The sequence below is a fragment of the Choristoneura fumiferana genome, chromosome 7 (genome assembly GCF_025370935.1).
Source record: "Choristoneura fumiferana chromosome 7, NRCan_CFum_1, whole genome shotgun sequence".
NCBI classification, from domain to species: Eukaryota; Metazoa; Arthropoda; class Insecta; order Lepidoptera; family Tortricidae; genus Choristoneura; species Choristoneura fumiferana.
This window is the reverse complement of record NC_133478.1, coordinates 11,941,525-11,963,279: the sequence shown is the minus strand read 5'-3', so window position 1 is coordinate 11,963,279 and position 21,755 is coordinate 11,941,525. Positions and strand designations below refer to the sequence as shown.

At 35.7% G+C, this 21,755-nt stretch overlaps 1 protein-coding gene across 2 annotated transcripts in view; it reads left to right on the top strand.

Annotated features, from left to right (window-relative positions):
- The window catches only part of LOC141429722 (fasciclin-2-like), a 44,163-nt gene extending 23,675 nt beyond the window's left edge, over nt 1-20,488 (top strand). Inside the window, exons 2-17 of one of the 2 annotated variants that reach the window (XM_074090189.1) lie at nt 3,166-3,319; nt 3,795-3,889; nt 4,574-4,723; nt 5,654-5,781; nt 6,505-6,654; nt 7,067-7,204; nt 7,447-7,605; nt 8,596-8,744; nt 9,330-9,442; nt 10,072-10,219; nt 10,648-10,870; nt 12,315-12,592; nt 13,472-13,583; nt 18,698-18,863; nt 19,624-19,801; nt 20,300-20,488. In XM_074090189.1, coding sequence (XP_073946290.1) covers nt 3,166-3,319; nt 3,795-3,889; nt 4,574-4,723; nt 5,654-5,781; nt 6,505-6,654; nt 7,067-7,204; nt 7,447-7,605; nt 8,596-8,744; nt 9,330-9,442; nt 10,072-10,219; nt 10,648-10,870; nt 12,315-12,592; nt 13,472-13,583; nt 18,698-18,863; nt 19,624-19,801; nt 20,300-20,435 — 2,477 coding nt within the window. In that variant the 3' untranslated portion in view covers nt 20,436-20,488. Of the gene's footprint in view, nt 1-3,165; nt 3,320-3,794; nt 3,890-4,568; nt 4,724-5,653; nt 5,782-6,504; nt 6,655-7,066; nt 7,205-7,446; nt 7,606-8,595; nt 8,745-9,329; nt 9,443-10,071; nt 10,220-10,647; nt 10,871-12,314; nt 12,593-13,471; nt 13,584-18,697; nt 18,864-19,623; nt 19,802-20,299 lie in introns of both variants that reach the window. The other variant, XM_074090190.1, reaches the window with a different exon arrangement.
- The last annotated feature ends 1,267 nt before the right edge of the window (nt 20,489-21,755 follow it).

The window sequence follows — 21,755 nt, the reverse complement described above, 5'->3', positions numbered from 1 at the left end:
TAAATAACTTCTTGCTATTTGCTGGGAATATAAACAGAAAGAAACGGAACTGAATCTTATGTTTCAGAGTAGTTCAATTAAGTACTTAACTCTTTTTACACCTAATTGCGCTTAGTTATTAATAATTAATGGGTTTGTGGTGATCGTGGTCTGAGATGTAAATAATGACGAGGTCAGACAGCATGTGCGCGCTTATATGTATCTAATAATAATAATAACAACTCTTACGTCGGAAATATCAAGGTTACCCAGCATATGTATTTGTAATCGCTCCATTGCCGCGGCAAAACTGTTAAACTTAAAAGTTTCTAGACACAACACCGTATCATGCCATGCCCGTAATAGGAACGTGTCAGAAACGGACTGTCAAGCAAGCAAGAAAAGCGACGGCGACGGTCGGTTAGGAAACGTGCATAGTGGGCATAGTCTTATGCTTCTCAATACAAAGAATATATACTAGCGGCATTGATGACATTTTTAAATTTTGAGCACCTTTGTCTGCTGTACACCGTGTTATTTTTGATTTCCGTTAACTTTGAGGGAACATGGAACTTGAACAGGACAAATAAAATCAATTTCCCGAAGATACTAGTGGCACGACGCTGTTTAATAAATAATCAAAGATTAAGACAATTAATTAACCGCGGTGAAACCGTGTAAAACATAATAAGCAAGAGAAGGTTAAATAAAGAATATTATATATTTACATACAAACGCACAAAAAACATTACCTCTTCTTGCATTCGAGTAAAAATCGACTTTTTTATGTGTCACTCGCGGAGTAGGTAGGGTAATTCGTCAATTACTAGCCACCTTTCAATAACTACATTACATGGGCATCGCCAGGGGGGAGCAGGGAGGGGTTGCTGCCACCCCCCAGAGATTCTAAACAAAGTTGCCAAAAGTCTTTGGCTTGACTTGCTTGATCGATCATTCCTGTGTGTGTACGTCGAAACCGAAACTCGAATGAATTCACCAATTCCAATAAATACCTAAATAAAATACATACTTTTCTCATTCTCCATATCAACTTGCCCCCCCCCCCCCTGGGCCATTGGCTGGCGACGCCCTTGCTACATTACCTTACTTATTACATACCAACATTTTAGCGCGCAATAACCCCGCTGGTGGTCTACTCTAATTAGATCCGTATTTACCTAGGAAATATATAAAAAAATAGTACGACTGGCAGGTGGTACGTACCGCAGAGCTTTGATTAAGCCCCTTTAGATTACGTAGCGTCAGCAATATCAAAGGATATAAGTAGGTACGTTTTAAGTTCCTATAGTATAATTTCGTGCTTCAATTCGTCTATTAACCTACAAAATTCCAGGAAACCGTTATTAAACTTTAATGGCTGCCATGAAATCAAAGTATGGGGGAATGTTTATGAGTGTTCAAAAATGAGGTCAGAATGAGACATCAAATTCATTACGAGCATCAAATGAGTATTGTCCAGTTTTATAACCACAGGATATGGTCGATCATTTTTGCGTTATGAACTTTGTTTTACTATTTTTGATTTAAGTGCAAAAAGGTCAAAACCATGGTTTTATTATGGTTTTAGGTACTAGTTTGTCGCGCGGCTGTGTTCGCATTATAAATTAGATTTTTTAACTTAGGTACAATATAATTTCAGACGTGAGTTTATTTGACCTCCTTCGAGAATTGTATTTGTTTTCGGGTTAGAAGTTGCGTGCGTCTAACATGAGAAAGTTGAAAAAACTAAATTCTGTCATTAATACTTAAGAACTGAACTACAAAGAAAGGTACTATACAATTTAGGGAAGACATTGTTTCTTTATTGGCTTACTATGTCGGCGAAAAGCGGAATTTGATACGAGAATTTTATTTAACCGTTCAATTTCTTTTAAGTAATACGATATATCACGTTGCGTTATTGGGTACTTACTTATTTACAAAACTACAGAATCTGTTTTAAATAAGTAAATAGTTAATAATGAGATCATATAAAGCTTCTAGGTTAACTGTCTAGATATTTTAATAAGTCATCGACATATCACAAGAATTATGTAAGTTGAAGTGGCAATAAGCGGGCCACTTTGCTCGAGGAACAGATAACCGTTGGGGGAGAAAGGTCCTGAAATGACGACTACGAACCAGAAGACAGACCGTTGGCAGGCCACCCACCAGGTAGATGGACGGACGAGATCGCGAGAGCTGCAGGCAACCGGTGGTTGTTGTTCACTGTGGTGTTCTAAGGGGTAGGCCCTTGCTCAGCAGTGGACGTTTTCCGGCTGATGATGATGATATTTAGGCGGAAATTCTCTTTGACGAGATAATATAGGTACAACAAGGCGACAAAGCTGTTCAAATCCCATCACATGATGTTATTGCTTTGCCCAAAGTTGTGCAGATTGTTTGACATTGACTTGGAACTTTATATTATAAAACTTTAGGCTGTTATCACACGAATAGAACGCGTCTGATTACAATCTACCGCAGGCCAAGTTGCGGGAAACTTTAACAAGATCCGACCAACTTTTTAAATCTTACTCTTCAGGATCCAATAATCCAAATTCTACGTCATGTTTGTACTTAGCAATTCCAATATTTGGCTTCACTTGAACGAAGAAAGGACCATTTTAACCCTGCGGCGATTAATTTTGTGTGTGTAATGTTACATGGTGGCAGTCGATTAGTCACTAATAACAAAGTAGGCACTTACTTATGACAAGACTTATTTCTAGTCTTATCTTGACACGAAACTATTTCTTCCATTTCTCGAAGGGACGAAGAATATATCTGACTAAAAATTAAAAGACAAACAGTAATTTTTAAATTAAAAGTAATAAACTGTAGCTCTATGATTACTTAAATTAATTACAGTTTTAAGTTTTGGAATTACAAACTATTATTTACCTTTCGTAGTTGTCATTCATTTATGTTAGACTAGCTTATGCCCGCGACAGAGGCGTGGCCCCTCTACCGGAATAAAAAGTATCCTATGTTGATCCTTGGGGCTCAAACTATCTCTATACCAAATTTCATCAAAATCGGTTCAGCGGTTTCGACGTAAAAGCGTAACAGACAGACAAGCAGAGTTACTTTTGCATTTATAATATTAAATAAAGTAGGGATTAAACTAACCACTAACTTTTTGTCAAGGGAAAGTTAGTAAGATTTGATTCTTTTTCTTTTCAGTTTGCACTGCCTGTTTTTCGAATAGTTCTATCGAAACAGAAAATAAAAAAACCGGCGAGTCTTTCTACAAGGAGTGTCACTGTAATAAACCGGGATATACAGTGGCACACATTAAATGGATAGACCCCGAAGGACGACAAATTCAACCTTTGAGGTAAGAACGTTAACTTACTTTTGGAACGCATACTCATAATGGTTTAAAGCTATAATATAAATACAGTGATTCGGAAGAAGTGAGCACGATCAACCCTACCGGATTTACTTAGTTAACGTTACTAAATTGTACCAGTATTATACCTAGTGCCATCCACGAAGACGCGTGATTTTGACAAAATTAGACATTAATGACATTGTAATAAGAACCACGGCACGCGTCATCGTGAATGACTCTACCTATAGAGAGATTAACTTTTTTTTAATGTTGAAAACAAAAATTAATTAATTAATTTAGGGTCACACTGCTCCTCTGCGGAAGATTTACTATGGTTTTGAAATAAATATGATTGTGAACGGTCTATTATCTATCAATTATTGAGTGTAGGGTTGCTCCTGCTCATGTCTCTCGAATCATCCAGTATAAGTCTGTCTTTTCGAATAATGCTTTTAAAAAAAATATTTTTCTTTAATAGTACTAACACAGTTGAGAAATATGAGCAAATGGCAAAGGGTGATACTAAAAATAAGCTTCATGTAGTGGAACTGCTAGAACCGGATCACATGACAGGTATGAAATGTAACAAAAACTGACTAATTAATGATAAATATAAGATTTTTCATTAAAAGAAAAATGTAGTCGTGGTAAATTAGTGGTTTGATGCCTGTCTTGGGTTAGAGTCCGAGCTCGCACCTCTGATTTATTCAGAATTTACATGCGCGATTACATTTGAAGCTATAGAAACTAATCAGTAATCAATCTCACGAAAATTGATGATTACTTCAATTTCTGGCATAAAACAAATTTACGAGTTATTTTAACAACTGAAGATGACATACCTGTTTATTTTGTATTTTTGTATTTTTATTTTTTAATCTATATGGAATTCCTTAAAGATATATAATGACTGAATACTGTTGAGTCCAACTGCATTGCTTTGAATAGTTAAAAAAAATAAGATAGCATTAAGATTGATATATAAATCATTGTATTTCCGCATACTTTGTACTAATAAATAATAATAAATAAATATCATGGGACACTTGATACCAACCATTATTTAAATAAATTATTATTATTATAACTATTATTATAAACTTTGAGTCCGACTCATGCTTTTAAATTCGATAAAAATTTGCTGTCACTCACTTTCTGACTTTATCTAAGTTTCAATTTGCTGTCAATCACATTACTAACTATCACAACAACCAAACAAGATGCTCATAAAGTTAATGATTGTTTTCACAAGACCAGGTACAGGTTCAAAAGTGTATACGGAGACAGAAGAGGGAACCGTAAAGCTATACATAGATAGCTTGAGCACTTCAGTGGCCGGAGCGTATAAATGTGAAACGGAGTTCGAAGGAACTAAATACACAATGACATACAACATAAAAGTATATGGTAAATATGAATAACATAGCCTAGCCTGCTCTGGCAGGAGCATGCTCTCGACAGCGACGAAAGGCGGATAAGAGGGGTGGCATTTGCCAATCAGTGGGATACTTTAACGAGATAAGAAAAAACATACATACTTGTACATGTAAAAGTAGTTTTGAACATGAAACTACCGTGAGACTCACACATATTAAATATAATGACTCGTATAACTCACGTCTTAAATCGAGTTTAGCTCGACATGTTTCGGGCTAATCCGTAGCCCTAAACTGCGCGCCGCCGCTCGCGCGCTCTGGGGGGGGGGCCGCTGAGTCGCGTTGCTCCAAGACGAAGGGCTACGGATTAGCCCGAGATCGAGCTAAACTCGAAAGACATACATCTTATACATGTAAAAGTAGTGTTAAAAAGCTTGTAAAAATACAGATTACGCGGTACTTGACTTACGCACACCTGGCGTAGAAATAATTTTTGCCGTTTAACTTTAGTTCAAAGCCCTCTAAGCCCACACAACTAAAATAAGAAATTAGTACATTTTATGAAATGATATCTGTCAGGTGTGGTAACTCTACCTTCCTAGGTCTGCCTTGAGTCACTATAGGTAACTCAATAAGTTGACTTAGGTAGAGTTGACCTAATCTGGCACCAGCGAGGAAGGGCAAGGAGCATACATTACATGGTATCGACTAGAGGAACCCCATCCCTGGGAGGACAGTGGGCGTCGTGGTAGTTACATTATTCTCCCATACTCGTAGCGCCTATACTCAATGACAATAAGAAAACTCGTGTGGGTTTTTGTAGGTATGCTCCACATAACTTCTGTTTCGCCAAACAGGGCATTGCATTAGGCGCATTTTCCTCATCAAAAAAAAAGATAGTTGACCTGAGGCTGTACAGTTGCCACGACTACCTGTATTTTACACAAACTTTTTGTTTTAGACGGTCTCTACTTTGTTAATACTAGTACAAGTCAGCATTTAATACTAGGGGAAGACTCACCAATTAACTGTGAGGTGAGAGGCAACTTAAACCAACTGAATTATGGTTGGGATAAAGAAGAACTATCGGTAAGAACTTTACAATACTTGTTAGTTAGTAGTTATAGTAGAGACTTAGGTAAATTGTATACAAGGTGTTAATTAAATAGCTGCAAACCTCAGACACCCCAAAAAATATTTTTATTTTAAGTTAGTTGATTGCGTTTATTTTCGAAACATTCATGAATTTTGCTAACACAGGAATTCTACCTAATTTCTAACTCTAAACTCATAATTTGTCGGTTATTCGACGGTTTTACAAAAATAACAAACTGACAGCCAAACGGCCAGTATTAAATTATCTAAGTAGTATGCAACCTTGCTAAAACACTTACAATTGGCACATGTTGCATTCGTAACTCTTAGACTGGGCACAGTAAAAACGGGTTTAAAAATACAAACGCAACCTGATTTAAAACATAGTAAAATCGATCGATTCTACCCTCGATTCTGGGTAAACTACTCTCTGGTTGTACATAGTTAGGTTATTTTTAGAATGGTTTTTACTTCAATTGGATTTTCATACATATTATTATATTACGCTAGTAAATTATAGTCATTTTCGAATACAATAGCAATCACAAAGTACTAAGGTTAGGTATCAAAGAGCCAAAAAATGGCTCTTTGAATATGTGTATTTTCCCAGCTGTGGGACACAGCATAATGGTCAATAAAAAATCTTTAGGAGCCTTTGAAGAGAATTTCATTATAACATAGATTAGTTTTTAATTATAATTAATGTATTATTTTCAGATAGATAATGATAATATCAAATACGAGCTTACTGGAGACGGCCCATTAATTGTGAGAAATGTAAGCAACGATGACGCAGGAATCTACAAATGCTCGGCAACTGAAATAGATGGTATTGGTAATATAATCGAGCAAGAAATCACCGTGGAGGTATGTTTTTCTTATTTTATAAATTTACTGTTCAATTTAATAGAAAAAGTAAAGCATAACGTAAATTTAACGTATACCGAGGTTATTTTGAACTGCGGGGCGACTCTCAAATAATTTGACTACAAATTCACATATTAACACTCTGGCTCGAAGACGATGAATACATCAGTCTTCTTTGCATTTGAACTAAACTATCAAGGTAGTAATTTGATCAAAGTCACATCGGTTTACGGTACTCGGAGTAAATGTGACAGGGTGCTTCATCTTTAAGAATAATACGATTGAATTTACTTAATAAATAGCCCTAAAAAAATTATAGATCAAGTTATTGGGTTCTTTTCTTGCATATAAAAAAGATACAGACACAGAGACATAAGTTACAAACAAATAAAAAAGCGCATCATTTTTATAGGTTTTAGTAAAACCTGTTATTTCTGAGATTAGAGCAAGCCCGGGGAATGTCGTGCTAGCTGGTAGTAATGTGACCATACAGTGTCTAGCAGAGGGAACCCCACATCCAGAATTCTTTTGGAAGAAAGTAGCTGACAAGGTAAACTTTCAAGATTCCTTTTCGTAAAAAAACTTCTATTTCCACTAATACTAAAGTGCCATTACTTTGCGAATAATTCAGTTGCTTGTATACGCCATTGCTGATGCTTGATTTTTTAGCATTTTTAAATAATTATATTTTGTCGCATAAACGTTCTGTTAATTATACTAAAAATTAAGGTAAAGTATTCCATACGATACAGACATTTTGAAAAGAAAATTAACTAATATTCGTTTATTCAGCGAGGACGAACAATCAATGCTACGCAAGAGCAGAATACAACTTGGCATCAAGAAATAAATACCATTTTGTTTGAGGAAATTTTAGAAAATGATGCTGGAGTTTATGAATGTACATCGGCGAATCGTGTCGGAAGCTACCAAGACAGGATTAAAATTGAAGTAAATTGAAGTTTAAAAACCTAATTGTAAACCTATATAAATTAGTCATAATTAACCTAGCTATTGAAAAACAAACTGAGTGTTGCCATACAGAGCAGTTAAATACATAAATAACATTCATTTATTTAATATAACTAATTGACACATAACTGGTAGTACGTAGTTCGAGTACGTACTTATTCTAATGGTTGAATAACTTACAAAAATATTGGCAGTTGCCCAGGCCTATATCCCCACCCAAACGTTAGTGGGACATGGAGTTCCCCACAATAACAAAATTGAAAAATTAGTCTGTTAGTTTCATAAAATCTCAATTTAGGTATTAGACATAATTACTACGGGGTGTAGACTGTGATATTGATAATTTAAGTGCGTTCTCACTATTATTGGACGCATTTTTCTCACTTATCACTCAATCTAAACAAATGATACTCATTGTATCACTTTGCACACTCAAGTCGGGAGCTCATTTATAGTAATCACGACCTTTAATATGCCTTTTGCTATTTGATGTTATAGCAGACGAATAAACACACTGATAGAAAACGACAGCCTTAAAAGTCTCTACCCACTACACCGTATCATGTCATGACCGTAATAGGAACGTGTCAGGAACGGAATTTCAAGCGTATACATGGCGCGACGGCGACGGTTGGTTATATAGGAAACGTGCTAATGGGCATAGTCTTATACTTATCAATACAAAAAATATATTTTTGGCTGACGTGGTATGATACGGTGTAATGAGAAGAGACCTTAATAAATAGTCTTTTTAGTACCTTTCTTTCGCAACCCTAAAGCCGAGTATAGACTTGCAAGAAAAATCGTGCAAGTTGCATTACGTTGCGGCGTTCGATTGACAACAACAAACTCGTTGACTTTACGGCCTCGCAATGTAATGGAACTTGCACGTTTTGTTCTTGCAAGTCTAAACTCGGCTTAATAATGAGAAACCATAAACTAATCTTAATAACATTGAACGTTTTACAGGTGCAAGTTGCGCCACAGATAAAATATTTTGAAGACGTCAATGCCACAGAAGGTTCGATGGTACAAGTCGTATGCAAAGCAACTGGCAATCCTATTCCTTTAATAACTGTAACTTACAATGGCGATGAACAGTTTCAAAATGATTCAAGGTTTGTGTTTGGTTCTGTAACAAAATTCCTTTAATAAACTGGAAGCCTTCTTTTTTTTATTCGACTGAATGGTAAACGAGCAAGTGGGTCTCCTGATGGTAAGAGATCACCACCGCCCATAAACATCTGCGAAACCAGGGGTATTGCAGATGCGTTGCCAACCTAGAGGTCTAAGATGGGATACCTCAAGTGCCAGTAATTTCACCGGCTGTCTTATTCTCTACTCCGAAACACAACAGGCAAGCACTGCTGCTTCACGGCAGGATTAGCGAGCAAGATGGTGGTAGCAATCCGGGCGGACCTAAAATCAAATCTTCTACCCGAACATGAATAATTTATTCATTTATCTATGATTCAGCTCTACCTTTAGTCTATTTAACACAACCGATCATGATATACTTTTCATGAGCTATTATTAATACCGAACTATGACGTCACTACCCAAATTTTACAATTAATTTTCTTTTTCGGGTTCAAGTTTTGGAATAATTGACTAAATACCTAAGTATATTTACCGATAGTAACTTTCTGTATTTTAATAAGTAGTATCAAAAATCTTATAATAGTTACGGATTTTTCTTTCAGAGTACAACCTCCTCAAACAGTAAACACAGAATACGGTGCTGAGCTGTATGTAACATTTAATAATGTCACTCAAGAATTTGGTGGAATTTACTTGTGTCAAGCCTCCAATGGCGGTAAATATTATACCTATTCTTGATTTGTTATTTTTTTTAAATGTTTTAGTACAAGCTTTTTTGCTGACTGTACTTGCATTAACACCCAACCTACGAGTATATGTAATGTATACCAAATTTATAGTCAATTCGATTACACTCTAAATGAGTCAAAATAGTTTTCAAGGTTTTGGAGCAAACAAATAAAATATACGAGAAGTTGAATACAACCTCGTAAAATTCATCATTTTTCAATTAAATAAAACATTGTGCAGTGTTCCGATATTTGCAAATAAATTCATAGGTCAGCATGAAAGAAAAACTTAAATTTAGATATACCTACCTAAATCAATTAATCAACATACCTGCTTGATAATATAACAATCCCACATTATATTCGCCCACCATTACTGAACTAAACTAAAATTGAAATAACCTTTAATACAGACTTTTTAAAATCACACAGCTGATAAATAGTAAAAATAATTTAACATTAAATAAGTTAGTTTTCAATGAAATTAAATACAACAAAAAAAAAGAGTATAAAGGCGAGGAAAGCTAATTTTAACTCTATCAAAAAGTAATCTTAACATTATTACGAAATAAAACATTGTATTACTTATTGTATCATCTCATTTTGTATTTTACAGTCGACAATGTTATCAAGGAAATGAACTTCACCGTATTCTACCCACCACATTTTGACAAGCCCGAAGAATTGATTTGGGGGTGGAATGGAAAAACTATAAACATGAATTGTGAACATGAAAGCAACCCGCCAGCGAAAAGGACGTGGACGTATGGATCATTTAAAATATTGCTTTTACTAACATTTACGTTTGTAAACTAGGTATATACAAATTTAAGGAGGCTATGGTTTCTGCGGCATAAGCAATTATAAAGTTATTAATTTAGATTTTCAAAGTTTACATGTTAAATACAAACTAATCTTACCAGCATTAGGTATTATATGTATATCTACAAGTAATAACATGCAAGATGCAAAATATTGTTTATGTATAAACATATATGTCTTAATTTTATATGATACTACGAGAATAAATATAAAAAGTGTAGAAACGAAAGGGCAATAATGTTTTAACCTATTTTAGCCACTATGAACTTATATGATTTTGGGTGGGATAGAAAGCATCATAACTAAAAAAAGTACTTTATGCACCTAGGCTACCAAAATAATGGTACTTAGTCTAAATTAGTTTTAATAGTTTTCAGGCCAATGACATAGGTCCAACTTCTACAGCAGAACATGCCGAAATGAACAGATTTATAATGGGTCAGTTAAATAATATTCAAGAAAATAATATGAATTTAACAATTAACAAGAAGATGAGGTATGGAGTATATGAGTGCGTTGTTCAAAATGAATTAGGAACAGCGAAGAAGATTGTACATTTAAAAGAAGCTTATGCACCGGGGGCTATTAAAAATGTAAGATATTAATGCTTTAGATAGAATAAAGGCAGATACAATCCGTGAGCTCTTAGAAAAACCTTCGGGATTCGGGGGAAATCGGAAGGATTCGTTAGTAGAAAATGACAATTGTCTTTTTGACTTAGCTAGCAATCCATCACGCGGAAAGTGCACTCGTTGTGTTTTCATTGATTTATATAGAGCAGTTAAAATCACCACTTACTTATTTATTTAGTTTGTTATTTTTCGGAAACTGATTTCCATGGGGAGTCAACTTAAACAGGGTATTTCTGTAAATAGCCAATAACGGGAAATTGTTTATAATGTATAGAAATATTTTGTAAAGAAGCTGAAAGTTTCAAGAAGCGTTGATCGTTAATATTTTAATAAGTTTCAAGACCGAGTTGTACAAGCAACAGGGATTTCGAAAAGTACATTAAAAAATATTAAACGAAAGCAGACCAAAAAAATTCATTTGACGTGCCCAAGAGAAGTAGATACAGTAGAACAACATCTCTATACATATACTTCCAAATAAAGGTAGTGTATTAAGGCGGGGTGTTCTCTATTTAAATTAACGATGGAAGAATTCGTAAATGCTAATTTTGTTTTATTTGTATCATGACAAAAAGTCATATTGTATTAAAATTAGGAAAAGATGAAGAAGCGTAATATTATTACAGTAAGGTTTATTTTGTACTGATGATTATTCTTTAAATAACTTTTTACGGTAACTTTGAAAAGATTTGCAAGTTGATAACAGAACAGAACCGCATATAACGATCGCGTGTCATCGTCTATACCCGAAGCATGCTTCTAAAACCGGAAGGTTTTTTTTTTAGAGCTCACGGAGTTGTACGGTGGTTTTATCCACGGAAGTAAAATAAATGCTGTATACGTTAAATATACGAAAAAAAAATTGATCAATAGTTTTTGAAATATTTTGAAAATTAAAAAAAACTTTGAAGTGACTTTACTAGAAAACTGACAATAATTATGCCACAAATAACTAGATTGGGACAAAATGAAAGATTCATTTACTGTACATTAAGTTTTGCTTACACGGTTATAAGCCTTTTGAAATCACGAAACACAAAGTTATTTATGCAGGTATGGAGTTAATTATAACCTTAAGATTGGTTTTTTGGAATCTTTTTGTATTTTTTATTTCAATTCCAAATTTTTACTTTTACGCTACGGTACGGCTACGGTATAGACGACGCTAGCGTCACTGCTTAAGTGGCTAACATAAGAAACAAACAAGCTGAGATATGAGGTGCATAGGGGAAATTCGTGTCTGTACCGTTGACCAGCAGTGGTGTAGCGGTATAGCACGCGGTACGGAATACCGAGGACCGGGTTCGATTTCCAGTGATGGTCTTATTTTCTGGTTTTTCTGTGCATCTTTATTTCAGTTTGTATTTTTAATTATAACCTTGTTAAATAAAAAGTTGTTTTCCAGGTGACTATTCTTAACGTAACAGCATCATCTATGACATTTAAAATAGAAAGACCAGATTACATTGAAGGTCCACCCGTCGTAGGTTACGAGGCCCAATATGACACCAGTGACAATTACAATGTCACCAATATCCATGTTAACAGAACTTGGGGTCTTGACAGGAAGTTTATCGTCGAGAGGCTTAAACCCAGTACCACGTACACGTTCAAGTTCGCAGCCAAAAACGAGGCTGGGGTGGGGGTTTGGACTGACACTATGGAATTCGAGACCCCTGAGACGTAAGTATTGGATTTGACATGATTGAGGCATATTATTGAATGCTATGTTGGTTTAAGGCGAAAATAGCCAGTGACATTATGCATACGAACGAGTTAGGTCACCGCTTCCAGCGCGCACCCTATTTGCCCTTTTCTTTCACACTTCGTTACGCAAATTTCGTTAGATTTAAAATGTGATCGTTTAGTTTGAAGATTAAAGTACAATATGCCGAAAAGTGAAAAAATAAATCGAATTGATTTAAACATTATATTATTATCCTCCTAAGGCCCAAGTCAATTTTTTTATTTATTTATGAACATTAAACTTAATATCATTTATGATAGAGTTGGATGTTCACAATAAGTCATTTATAAAGGACTTTGGGCATTAGGAGGATATAGTACATATTAGGCAAATAAAAAAACAGCACTATTTTACCATAGTATTACTAACATAAATAATTAATTTGGAACTTTTTAATCGTCTTAAATACTATCGGAAACTTGACTTGAGTAAGTCTCTGAGTAGCGGTACAAAATTTTGCTCACTGTAAATACAAGATTACATATTATTGCATACATTTGAGGGCCACATTTTTTCCGCTCAGTATATTACAATATTTTTAGTATTTTTTTAAACGTAAGCATAGAGTCCCTTTTTAAATTATACCCATTCGAGAAGCGGCCGTAAGCATCTTAAGCGGTGGTGGCTTCAATGAAAACGTATCCTTACGTGCAAGCCCTATGAAAAGGGAGTTATAATACTTCTCTCGTTTTGCATTTAGGAAAACACTAAAACTATCCTAAACCAACTAACGCAATAGCCACTCATTTCAATTAACGAACTTGTTAGTATCGATTAATAAGTAATACGAGATTTATATTTGCCTGCTGATACAGGTCCGTGCCAGAACCTCCAACATGGGACGAAAGCCAAAACGGCAATCTCAGGTGGAAATCGCCTGAGGCCAACGGCAATCCAATTGACCATTACATTATCGAATATTGCCCGGTAAGTGTAATTCCGAGGGTTTCATGGTAATTGCTTATGCGACAGACCTTTCTGCGGCTGGAACAGCAGATTCTTTTTGGTATAATAAAAGGGTAACCCTGGAATTTCTGAACAGTATACACATCATCATCATCATCCCAGCCTATATACGTCCCACTGCTGGGCACAGGCCTCCTCTCAGAACAAGAGGGCTTGGGCCATAGTTCCCACGCGGGCCCAGTGCGGATTGGGAACTTCGCACGAACCATTGAATCGCTTCGCAAGTTTGTGCAGGTTTCCTCACGATGTTTTCCTTCACCGCAAAGCTCGTGGTAAATTTCAAATGTAATTCCGCACATGAATTTCGAAAAACTCAGAGGTGCGAGCCGGGGTTCGAACCCACGACCCTCTGCTTGAGAAGCGATAGGTCAAACCACTAGGCCACCACGGCTTCCCACTAGGCCACCACGGCTTCAAGGGGAACCCATAAGATGTTTATCCTTTTTTCCGCCCTAGTTTTTCTTTTTTTAATTAAACAAAATAATTAATCCAATATTTTCTGATAATCTAACTGACAGACTGAACATAATATTTTTTCATCATCATCATCATCATGTCAGCCGAAAGACGTCCACTGCTGGACATAGGCCTCCCCCAAGGCTCTCCACTCAGACCGGTCTTGTGCTTTCCGCATCCACCGCGATCCCGCGATCTTAACCAAGTCGTCGCTCCATCTCGTTGGAGGCCTACCGACAGCTCGTCTCCCGGTCCGCGGACGCCATTCGAGAACCTTCTGGCCCCATCGGCCATCAGTCCTGCGAGCAATGTGCCCCGCCCACTGCCACTTTAGTTTCGCAATTCTTCGGGCTATGTCGGTAACCTTAGTTCTACTGCGGATATCATCATTTCTAATTCTATCCCGCAGATAAACCCCGAGCATAGCACTCTCCATAGCCCTCTGAGTGACTTTGAGTGAATATTTTTTAATGCAGTATATTACCCAATGCGGGTTTTAAGACAAGCTAAACTTCGCTAGATGGCATGGTATAGTGAGGTCTGTTTGACGTTACAGGCTTGCTTGCAATTGGCCCATTTAGTTATTAAACCAATCCCCTTCGGCCACTTTGGAAACCAAAGGTTCGAAACAAGTAGCGGAAGAAAACTTTTTCGGTCTTGTTCGAAACCGGTTGCGAACGAAAACTATTTTGTTCTTATACGAAACCAGTTACGAACGAATACTTTTTGTTCTTGCACGAAACTAGGATCAGTGATGGACTTCTGGTTTTTTACTGAAGCTTATTTTCACAGTAGCGTTTTTTTCCAATCAGAATCGACACAGACACACATTGTTGACGGAGCTCCACTAGTGGAGCTCCTACTCTTGTGTAGTTTTAGCCCTTCGGGCCGATGTATAGTTAACATAACCTAAACCTATTTCTATTTCTGTGTCGATTAAAATTGGGAAAAAACGCGATTGTGAAAATAAGATTGTATACTTACCTACTTATATATTGAAATTTGTGAATAAGTTCCAAAAGAAGATTCTATATTCTCTATGGGAAACCAGCGTGGAAAACAGAACTATTTTTCTTCATTCGAAACCGAAAAAAAATCCGAAAAAGAAAAATAATTCTGTTTTCTACACTGGTTTCGAACCTTTGGTTTCCAAAGTGGCCGAAGGGAACCAATCACCAACGTGACACAAATGTCAAACTCGCCAAATGAACCTCACGATACTAGCTCTAACTATGCTTTCACAGAAACCTACATTGAAGTTATATTTGTTACTATGACTGCGATAAGACCACTTATTGTTCACTAAATGTTGCCCGCGACTCCGTCCGCGTAGTATTCGCTTATCGCTATCCCGCGGGAACTATGCAATTTTCCGGGATACAAACTATCCTAAATCCTTCCCCAGGACTCAAACTATCTGTATACCGAATGTCGTCTAAATCGGTTCAGCGGTTTAGACATGATTGAGTAACAAACATCCAAACCTCCAAATATCTTCACAAACTTTCACATTTCGCATGCTTAGTAATAAACGGTCTTAACTCAAAATCGTGAATTTTGGCAAATCGAGTTTAAAGTTTAAGTAATTAGCACTTCTCGTTTCCGTTGAATTATTTAGTAGGATTTAATTTTGTTTACTATGTTTTTTATAATTCCTAACGTTGTATATAATGTCTACTTGCAGTTTTTTCTTATAAACCAATTTGTTTTTATATATTTAATAATATTGCTAAGGTTTAAAAAAAACATTGCATATATATATCACTTTATTACAAAATGTAGCAAAATGTAGCGAAATAATAAAAATAATAAATGATGCAAGTCTTAATACAACACCAAGTATTCAAGGATTATTTTTAATAAAACGAGGCAATCCGAATTACATCACTTCATTTTGCGTTTGATTTTTGTGCTAAAAAGAAGTAAATCCAATTATGCTTTTATTTGCTTAAAAGTTATTCAAAATACTCATGTTTTCCTTCTTGCAATAACGATCTATCTTCAAATGGCTCACGAAAGCCAACTTCTTGCTCGCAAGTAAGTCGGAACATGACTGAAGTTAGCTGCTTTAGCACCAAATGAAATTTGCAATTTTGTTAAAAGTAAAACGCACCAAGTCGTGCTATCTCTTTATAATACCCGATTTAGGCTGGTTTAAGAAAGAGAGCCGATAGTGCTCTCAGATATAAGCCGTTTTAGTACAATAACTAATTTTTCGCCAATTTTGAGTTAGGCCCGTTTATTACTAAGCATGCGATTTATAATATTATGTAGTACTCGTAGGATACCCTACATTCTGCCTTTTTTAAACCTTATTATACAAGTACTGAATTTTGGTGTTTAATTAATATTTGTATTGTCTACTAACTTAGTAATTCTATCAACTTTCCTAACCCCATAAATACTAGTGACCCGCGTCAACATTAAGACAGTCGTAACATAAGCACATTAGATTTCACAGTTTGGATAATGGCGGATATTATATATTCCATTCCTTGTGGTAGGGTTTACATGATGGATGTCATGTTACTAACACTTCATTGTTCCCATTTAGGTACTGTGTAGTTAACGTATTTAGAGATGCCGAGGGAAACTGCTTTTATTCACAAAAAAAACAACGCTTCACAAACAAATTGTAATCTGTATGAATATTGTCTTAGAGAAAATAAGATTTCGTATAAGTTTGCTGAAATAATGTTTTCTATATTTATACAAGCATGTTTGCTGACCGTACTTCCATGATAATGTAAGGCAACATACTTACAACGATAATGTAAGTGTAATTGTATTGTTAATGAGATTGTTTAGATCATAAACTCAACAACATCGTCTCATCTGATGTTTGGGCAACCAAGCAATAGTCGGCATTTTCTAACAACTTAAAATTCAAATCATTTATTCAGTAAATAGGCCGCAATGGGCACTTTTACACCTCATTTTTAGGGTTCCAGAGCCAAAATGGCAAAACGGAACCCTTATAGTTTCGCCGTGTCTGTCTGTCTGTCTGTATGTCCGTCCGTCCGCGGCTTTGCTCAGAGTCTATCAATGCTAGAAAGCTGTAACTTTGCACGAATATATATTTTAACTATGCCGACAAAATGGTACAATAAAAAATAAAATAATTTTTTTTTATAGTATCCTCCCGTAGACGTAAAGTGAAGGTAATTTTTTTTTCTCATCCAACCTCATAATGTGTGGTATCGTTAGATAGTTCTTTTAAAATAATTAAGGGGTTGCTACAACGATTTTTCAATTCAGTGATTTGTTTGCGAAATATTCAACTTTAAAGTGCAAATTTTTATTAAAATCGAGCGACCCCCCCTCTAAAATCTAAACAGGTGAAAAATTTTGAAAAAATTCTGGATGGTAGTAAGTATATTTAACTTAAAAGAAAAACTATAAAGGTTAAGTTTTCTTGAGAATTATTAGTAGTTTAAGAGTAAATAGCAGCCTAAGGTCTAAAATATATCTAATTAACTTTAATTAAGTTTAAACTTGGAAGATTCCGTTTATAATGCGAAATCCTTAGAAAAATATTACTTATTTTTTTCGTAATGGCTACGGAACCCTATTTTGGGCGTGTCCGACACGCTCTTGGCCGGTTTTTTAAACTACCAGCGCTTTTGGAAAGACCATCATTGCCAAGATGAATGCGCTGCAAGAAACTTGGCAGAAAGTCATTTTTTCAAAATAAAATACTCAAAAAAACTACAGTATAAAATTAATGAAAAAAATTACAAGAAAAGAATAATAATAATACAGGGATATATGGGGTCCCTAAGTTACAAAACTAAACTACGAACAAACAAAAACAAAACTAAACGACGTGTCTAACCACGTTTCTTGTTATCTTATATATGATGCTGCCTCCATTTATTTCGTTAGATTAAACAGAGATGCATCACATATATACAAGATGTTAATTAAATAACTGAAAACCTCAGACGCCCCAAAAATATTTTATTGCTTTATTTTTGAATACTTTCATTATTTTAAAAGATATTCGTGTCTTTAGCTCAGTTAGTAATTCTACTTCATTTCTAACTCTACACTCATAATTAGTATTTGTCAGTTGCGCTTTGACGTTTTTGGAAGAAATCACACATTGACAGCAAAGCGGCCAGTATTAAATTATCGAAATAGTATGCAACCTCGCTAAAATATTGAATTGGCGCCTGTTGCATTCGTAACTTTTAGACAGGGCGCAATAAAAAAGGGATTTAAAAACACAAACACAACCTAATTTAAAACATAGTGTAATGGATTCTACTCTCGGTTCTGAGCAAACTACTTTCTGGTTTTCAGTTATTTAATTAACACCTTATGTCACACAAACCTACAAGAACTTGACAGAGTCTGATGAAATAGCTGAAAATTTAACTATTCAATTGATATAATAAGTTAAAGCTGTAGGTACAGTCCAACAAACTGATTCACGTACCAGAGTGGATCCTCAATCAATTTCACTATGATTTTTCCTTGACAAAAGTATGGTATGTCACTCAACGTGACATTAGTAGCACTATAAGGTTCTACTACTAGATGAATTAGTTTGTTCGACTGTTCTTCAAGTATGTACCTATACTTACATTATTAATGAACATTCCATCTTTTTTCAGTTCTATGACCAAGTTGTCAACTTCTCACAGTGCAATGAACAGAATCTGACGGCTACTGAGTTTCCGCTGGACAATCTCGACAAAAGCAGGACATACAGGATTAAATTAAGGGCACACAACCTTCATGGACTTTCAGACTTCGTGGAGAAAGTACTTACCATTCCAGGTAATCATAACAATAGCATAGTAAAAGAGAACAAGTAGGTTCACTACGAACAAAAGTACATCTCGCGGCTTAAATGTGTGCGTGCCGTTGGGCGCCGGTACGCACGCACCCGCCGCACGCACCACTGATAATTTAAGGAGGATTAAGTTTTCGTTAGTCAAGGCTGCGCTGCCGTCGGTGCCGTACGTTTCAAGCATGCGCTTCAAGATATAGGCATAAACTTAAAGAAAATGGAGTGGCTCCTTAAAAATTTTTTTTTTATGAATATGAAAATGAAATGAAAATGAAAAAAAAGTCTGAGTAAAATGCGTGTGACATTACGGGCGCACGGACGGACGTACGGAGTATAAAACTATAAGGGTTTTATTCTGTCATTTGGACTACGGAACCCTAAAACATACTTGCTTTCGCATTTATAATATACTCAGAGGCACAAAATTTGGCCCACTCTACATACAAAATTACCTATTTCTGCATGCATTTGAGGGCCAGATTTTTTGCCGCTCAGTATATATTATAGGTAAAAAACTTAAGAAGATGGCCTGGTTGTAATGTAGTAGTCTAGTAACGTGTCTGTATAGATAAGTCGACGTTCTATGTTCAAAATGTCATAATAAGTCCCATTCTTGCACTACTTACTACATAGAACAGCGTCATATTCTTATTTTTTTTTACCTAAAGTAGAATTAACTGATTTCGATAGTTCGGACTTTCGATGACAATAAAAATGTAAATAAATGTACCTTTTTGTTTATTACAGAAAAACTAGTAGCTGCTCCAGTGCTTTCAGCGGGTGCCATCATCGGCTTGTCTATAGTTGTAGTGTTCCTCCTCTTGCTGCTGTTTGACTTACTGCTGCTTTGCTGGAGAAGACAAGGGGTAATTGCGACCTGCTACTTCAAGAAGAATAAGGAGAAAAACGAAAATCTGCAGTCTAGGTAACATTTTTTTTTCTAAATCATAGGTACCCCGAACTAGAATGGAGACAGGATTAGGAAAGTTTAGCTGGAGCCGGTTATCGACGTCAGTTCTTCATCATTATATAATGCATGCATTACTAAAACACTAATCCTGATAATGAATAATCAATCTATCAATAAATTTTCAATCAAAAGTAAAAATGTGAAGCGTCCAAAAGCTTATTTAATTTTCTTCTTAATCATTTGGAAACGTAACCCCGTGATTTTCATTAATAGGTAGGTAATCATTTAGCCACGCGGCCTAGCAATGTATCGAAATTCACACAATATTTCTCACACCATCTAAAACAAATGAAGCTCGATCAACATGCGAGAGGTTCTTAAGGTTTTACCTATACCCATTTATAACCTAACTAAGATCTTCGAACAAATTTAAGCGTCACAAGAAAAATCGTGCAAGGGCTAAGCTGGGCTTTAAAACTAGGACGTTTTAAAACAAAACCTTTTCAATTTCAGGGATAAGAAAGGTTTGCTGGTAAAAGAAGGCGAGGCGCGGCCGGACGACAGCCTAACTCGGCCCAACAATGGCCACAGAGAATTCGAGTACAACAAGACCACTGGCGTTATAACTGGGAAACATTCGACTGTATAGTGTTATTGTTAGTTTAAAAAATATATACCAAAGTTACAATTTATAAATATGTATATTGCAGCATTTTTTGACACCGACATTGAAATCTTACCCACACGATTTTATTTCCTAACGTGAACGTATTTACTATCTTTCTCCTCCTATATATCCTATAGTTTAACCTCGTAAGTCCTCGTGTACTTCACAAAGTACAAATCAATTGCAAAAATAACTGCCGAATTTCTACTAAGTGGTGGAGTACAAATTTTTCAATGAAAATATGGACTTAAGATTGATGTAAGTAATTGCCAAAATCACAAAGCTTAGAATTTTCGTCTCGGTCTGTCGAACTATAAAAAAAGTCAGGCCTCACAAGGATAGAGTTTGCTAGAAAGAAATGAAAAATGCGATTTTGATTACGAATTTCCGAGTGCCTGCTAGGCTAGGGTAAGTGCTAGGTTTATATGAGTTTAGGACTTATCTTCAAAGTGACAAGTGATAAGTAACCGTTCACACTTGGTGTAAGAGAATGATACTATAATTAGTCTTCCTTCAGTTATCAATCTTTACGCTCACGTTACGCTCTTTACGTTCACGCTCAACGAGTTGGAGTTTTACTTGTCGCTTAGTAAACAAGATCACCTTCTGTGTACTTGAACTTGCAGTTACACTAAGACTTAGTGACTAAGTCATACAGATGTTTTCACACACGTGAAAAATGAAAGTGACAAGTAGGTACTAGTTGCAAACTCGTGTAAATCTAGGATTACCAAAATATGAGCTCTGGTCACGGCTATTATGCGCAAAGGCGAGGCAGTAAGCATAATAAACAGAGAATTAGAGAGAGAGAGAGAGAGACAGAAACATTTATTTACACATAAAAATACATTAGATGGAAAGAATAAAAAAATAACAACGATAGTATAAGGTGGGCCCCACTCAGCATAATGTTACGGCAAACCGCAACGCTGTTTTTCAGTGGGACCCAGTTTAATACATCAGTGGTGGGACCCATCAGAATTAGCTCACCACGCCTCCAGTCGTGAACAGTCATATCCGGGCCGTAATATTTATGCATTTGATTACTATTAGACATTTTAGATCGATTTAGTTTGCATTCTTCATAACTATTTAAACACTCATTGATATTTCTACTACCGAAACGTGATTTGATTGTCATTAGGCCCCGAAAAAAAGATTACCTACAATAATGAGTTATAAAAGTGGACTACAACTTTATGTGATAGAAATGTTCCAGTTTACTTTTCAGTGTATCAAATTAGATATTAGTTGTGTATGGCATTGACAAAACTCAGATAATATAAATAAGTTTATTTTAAT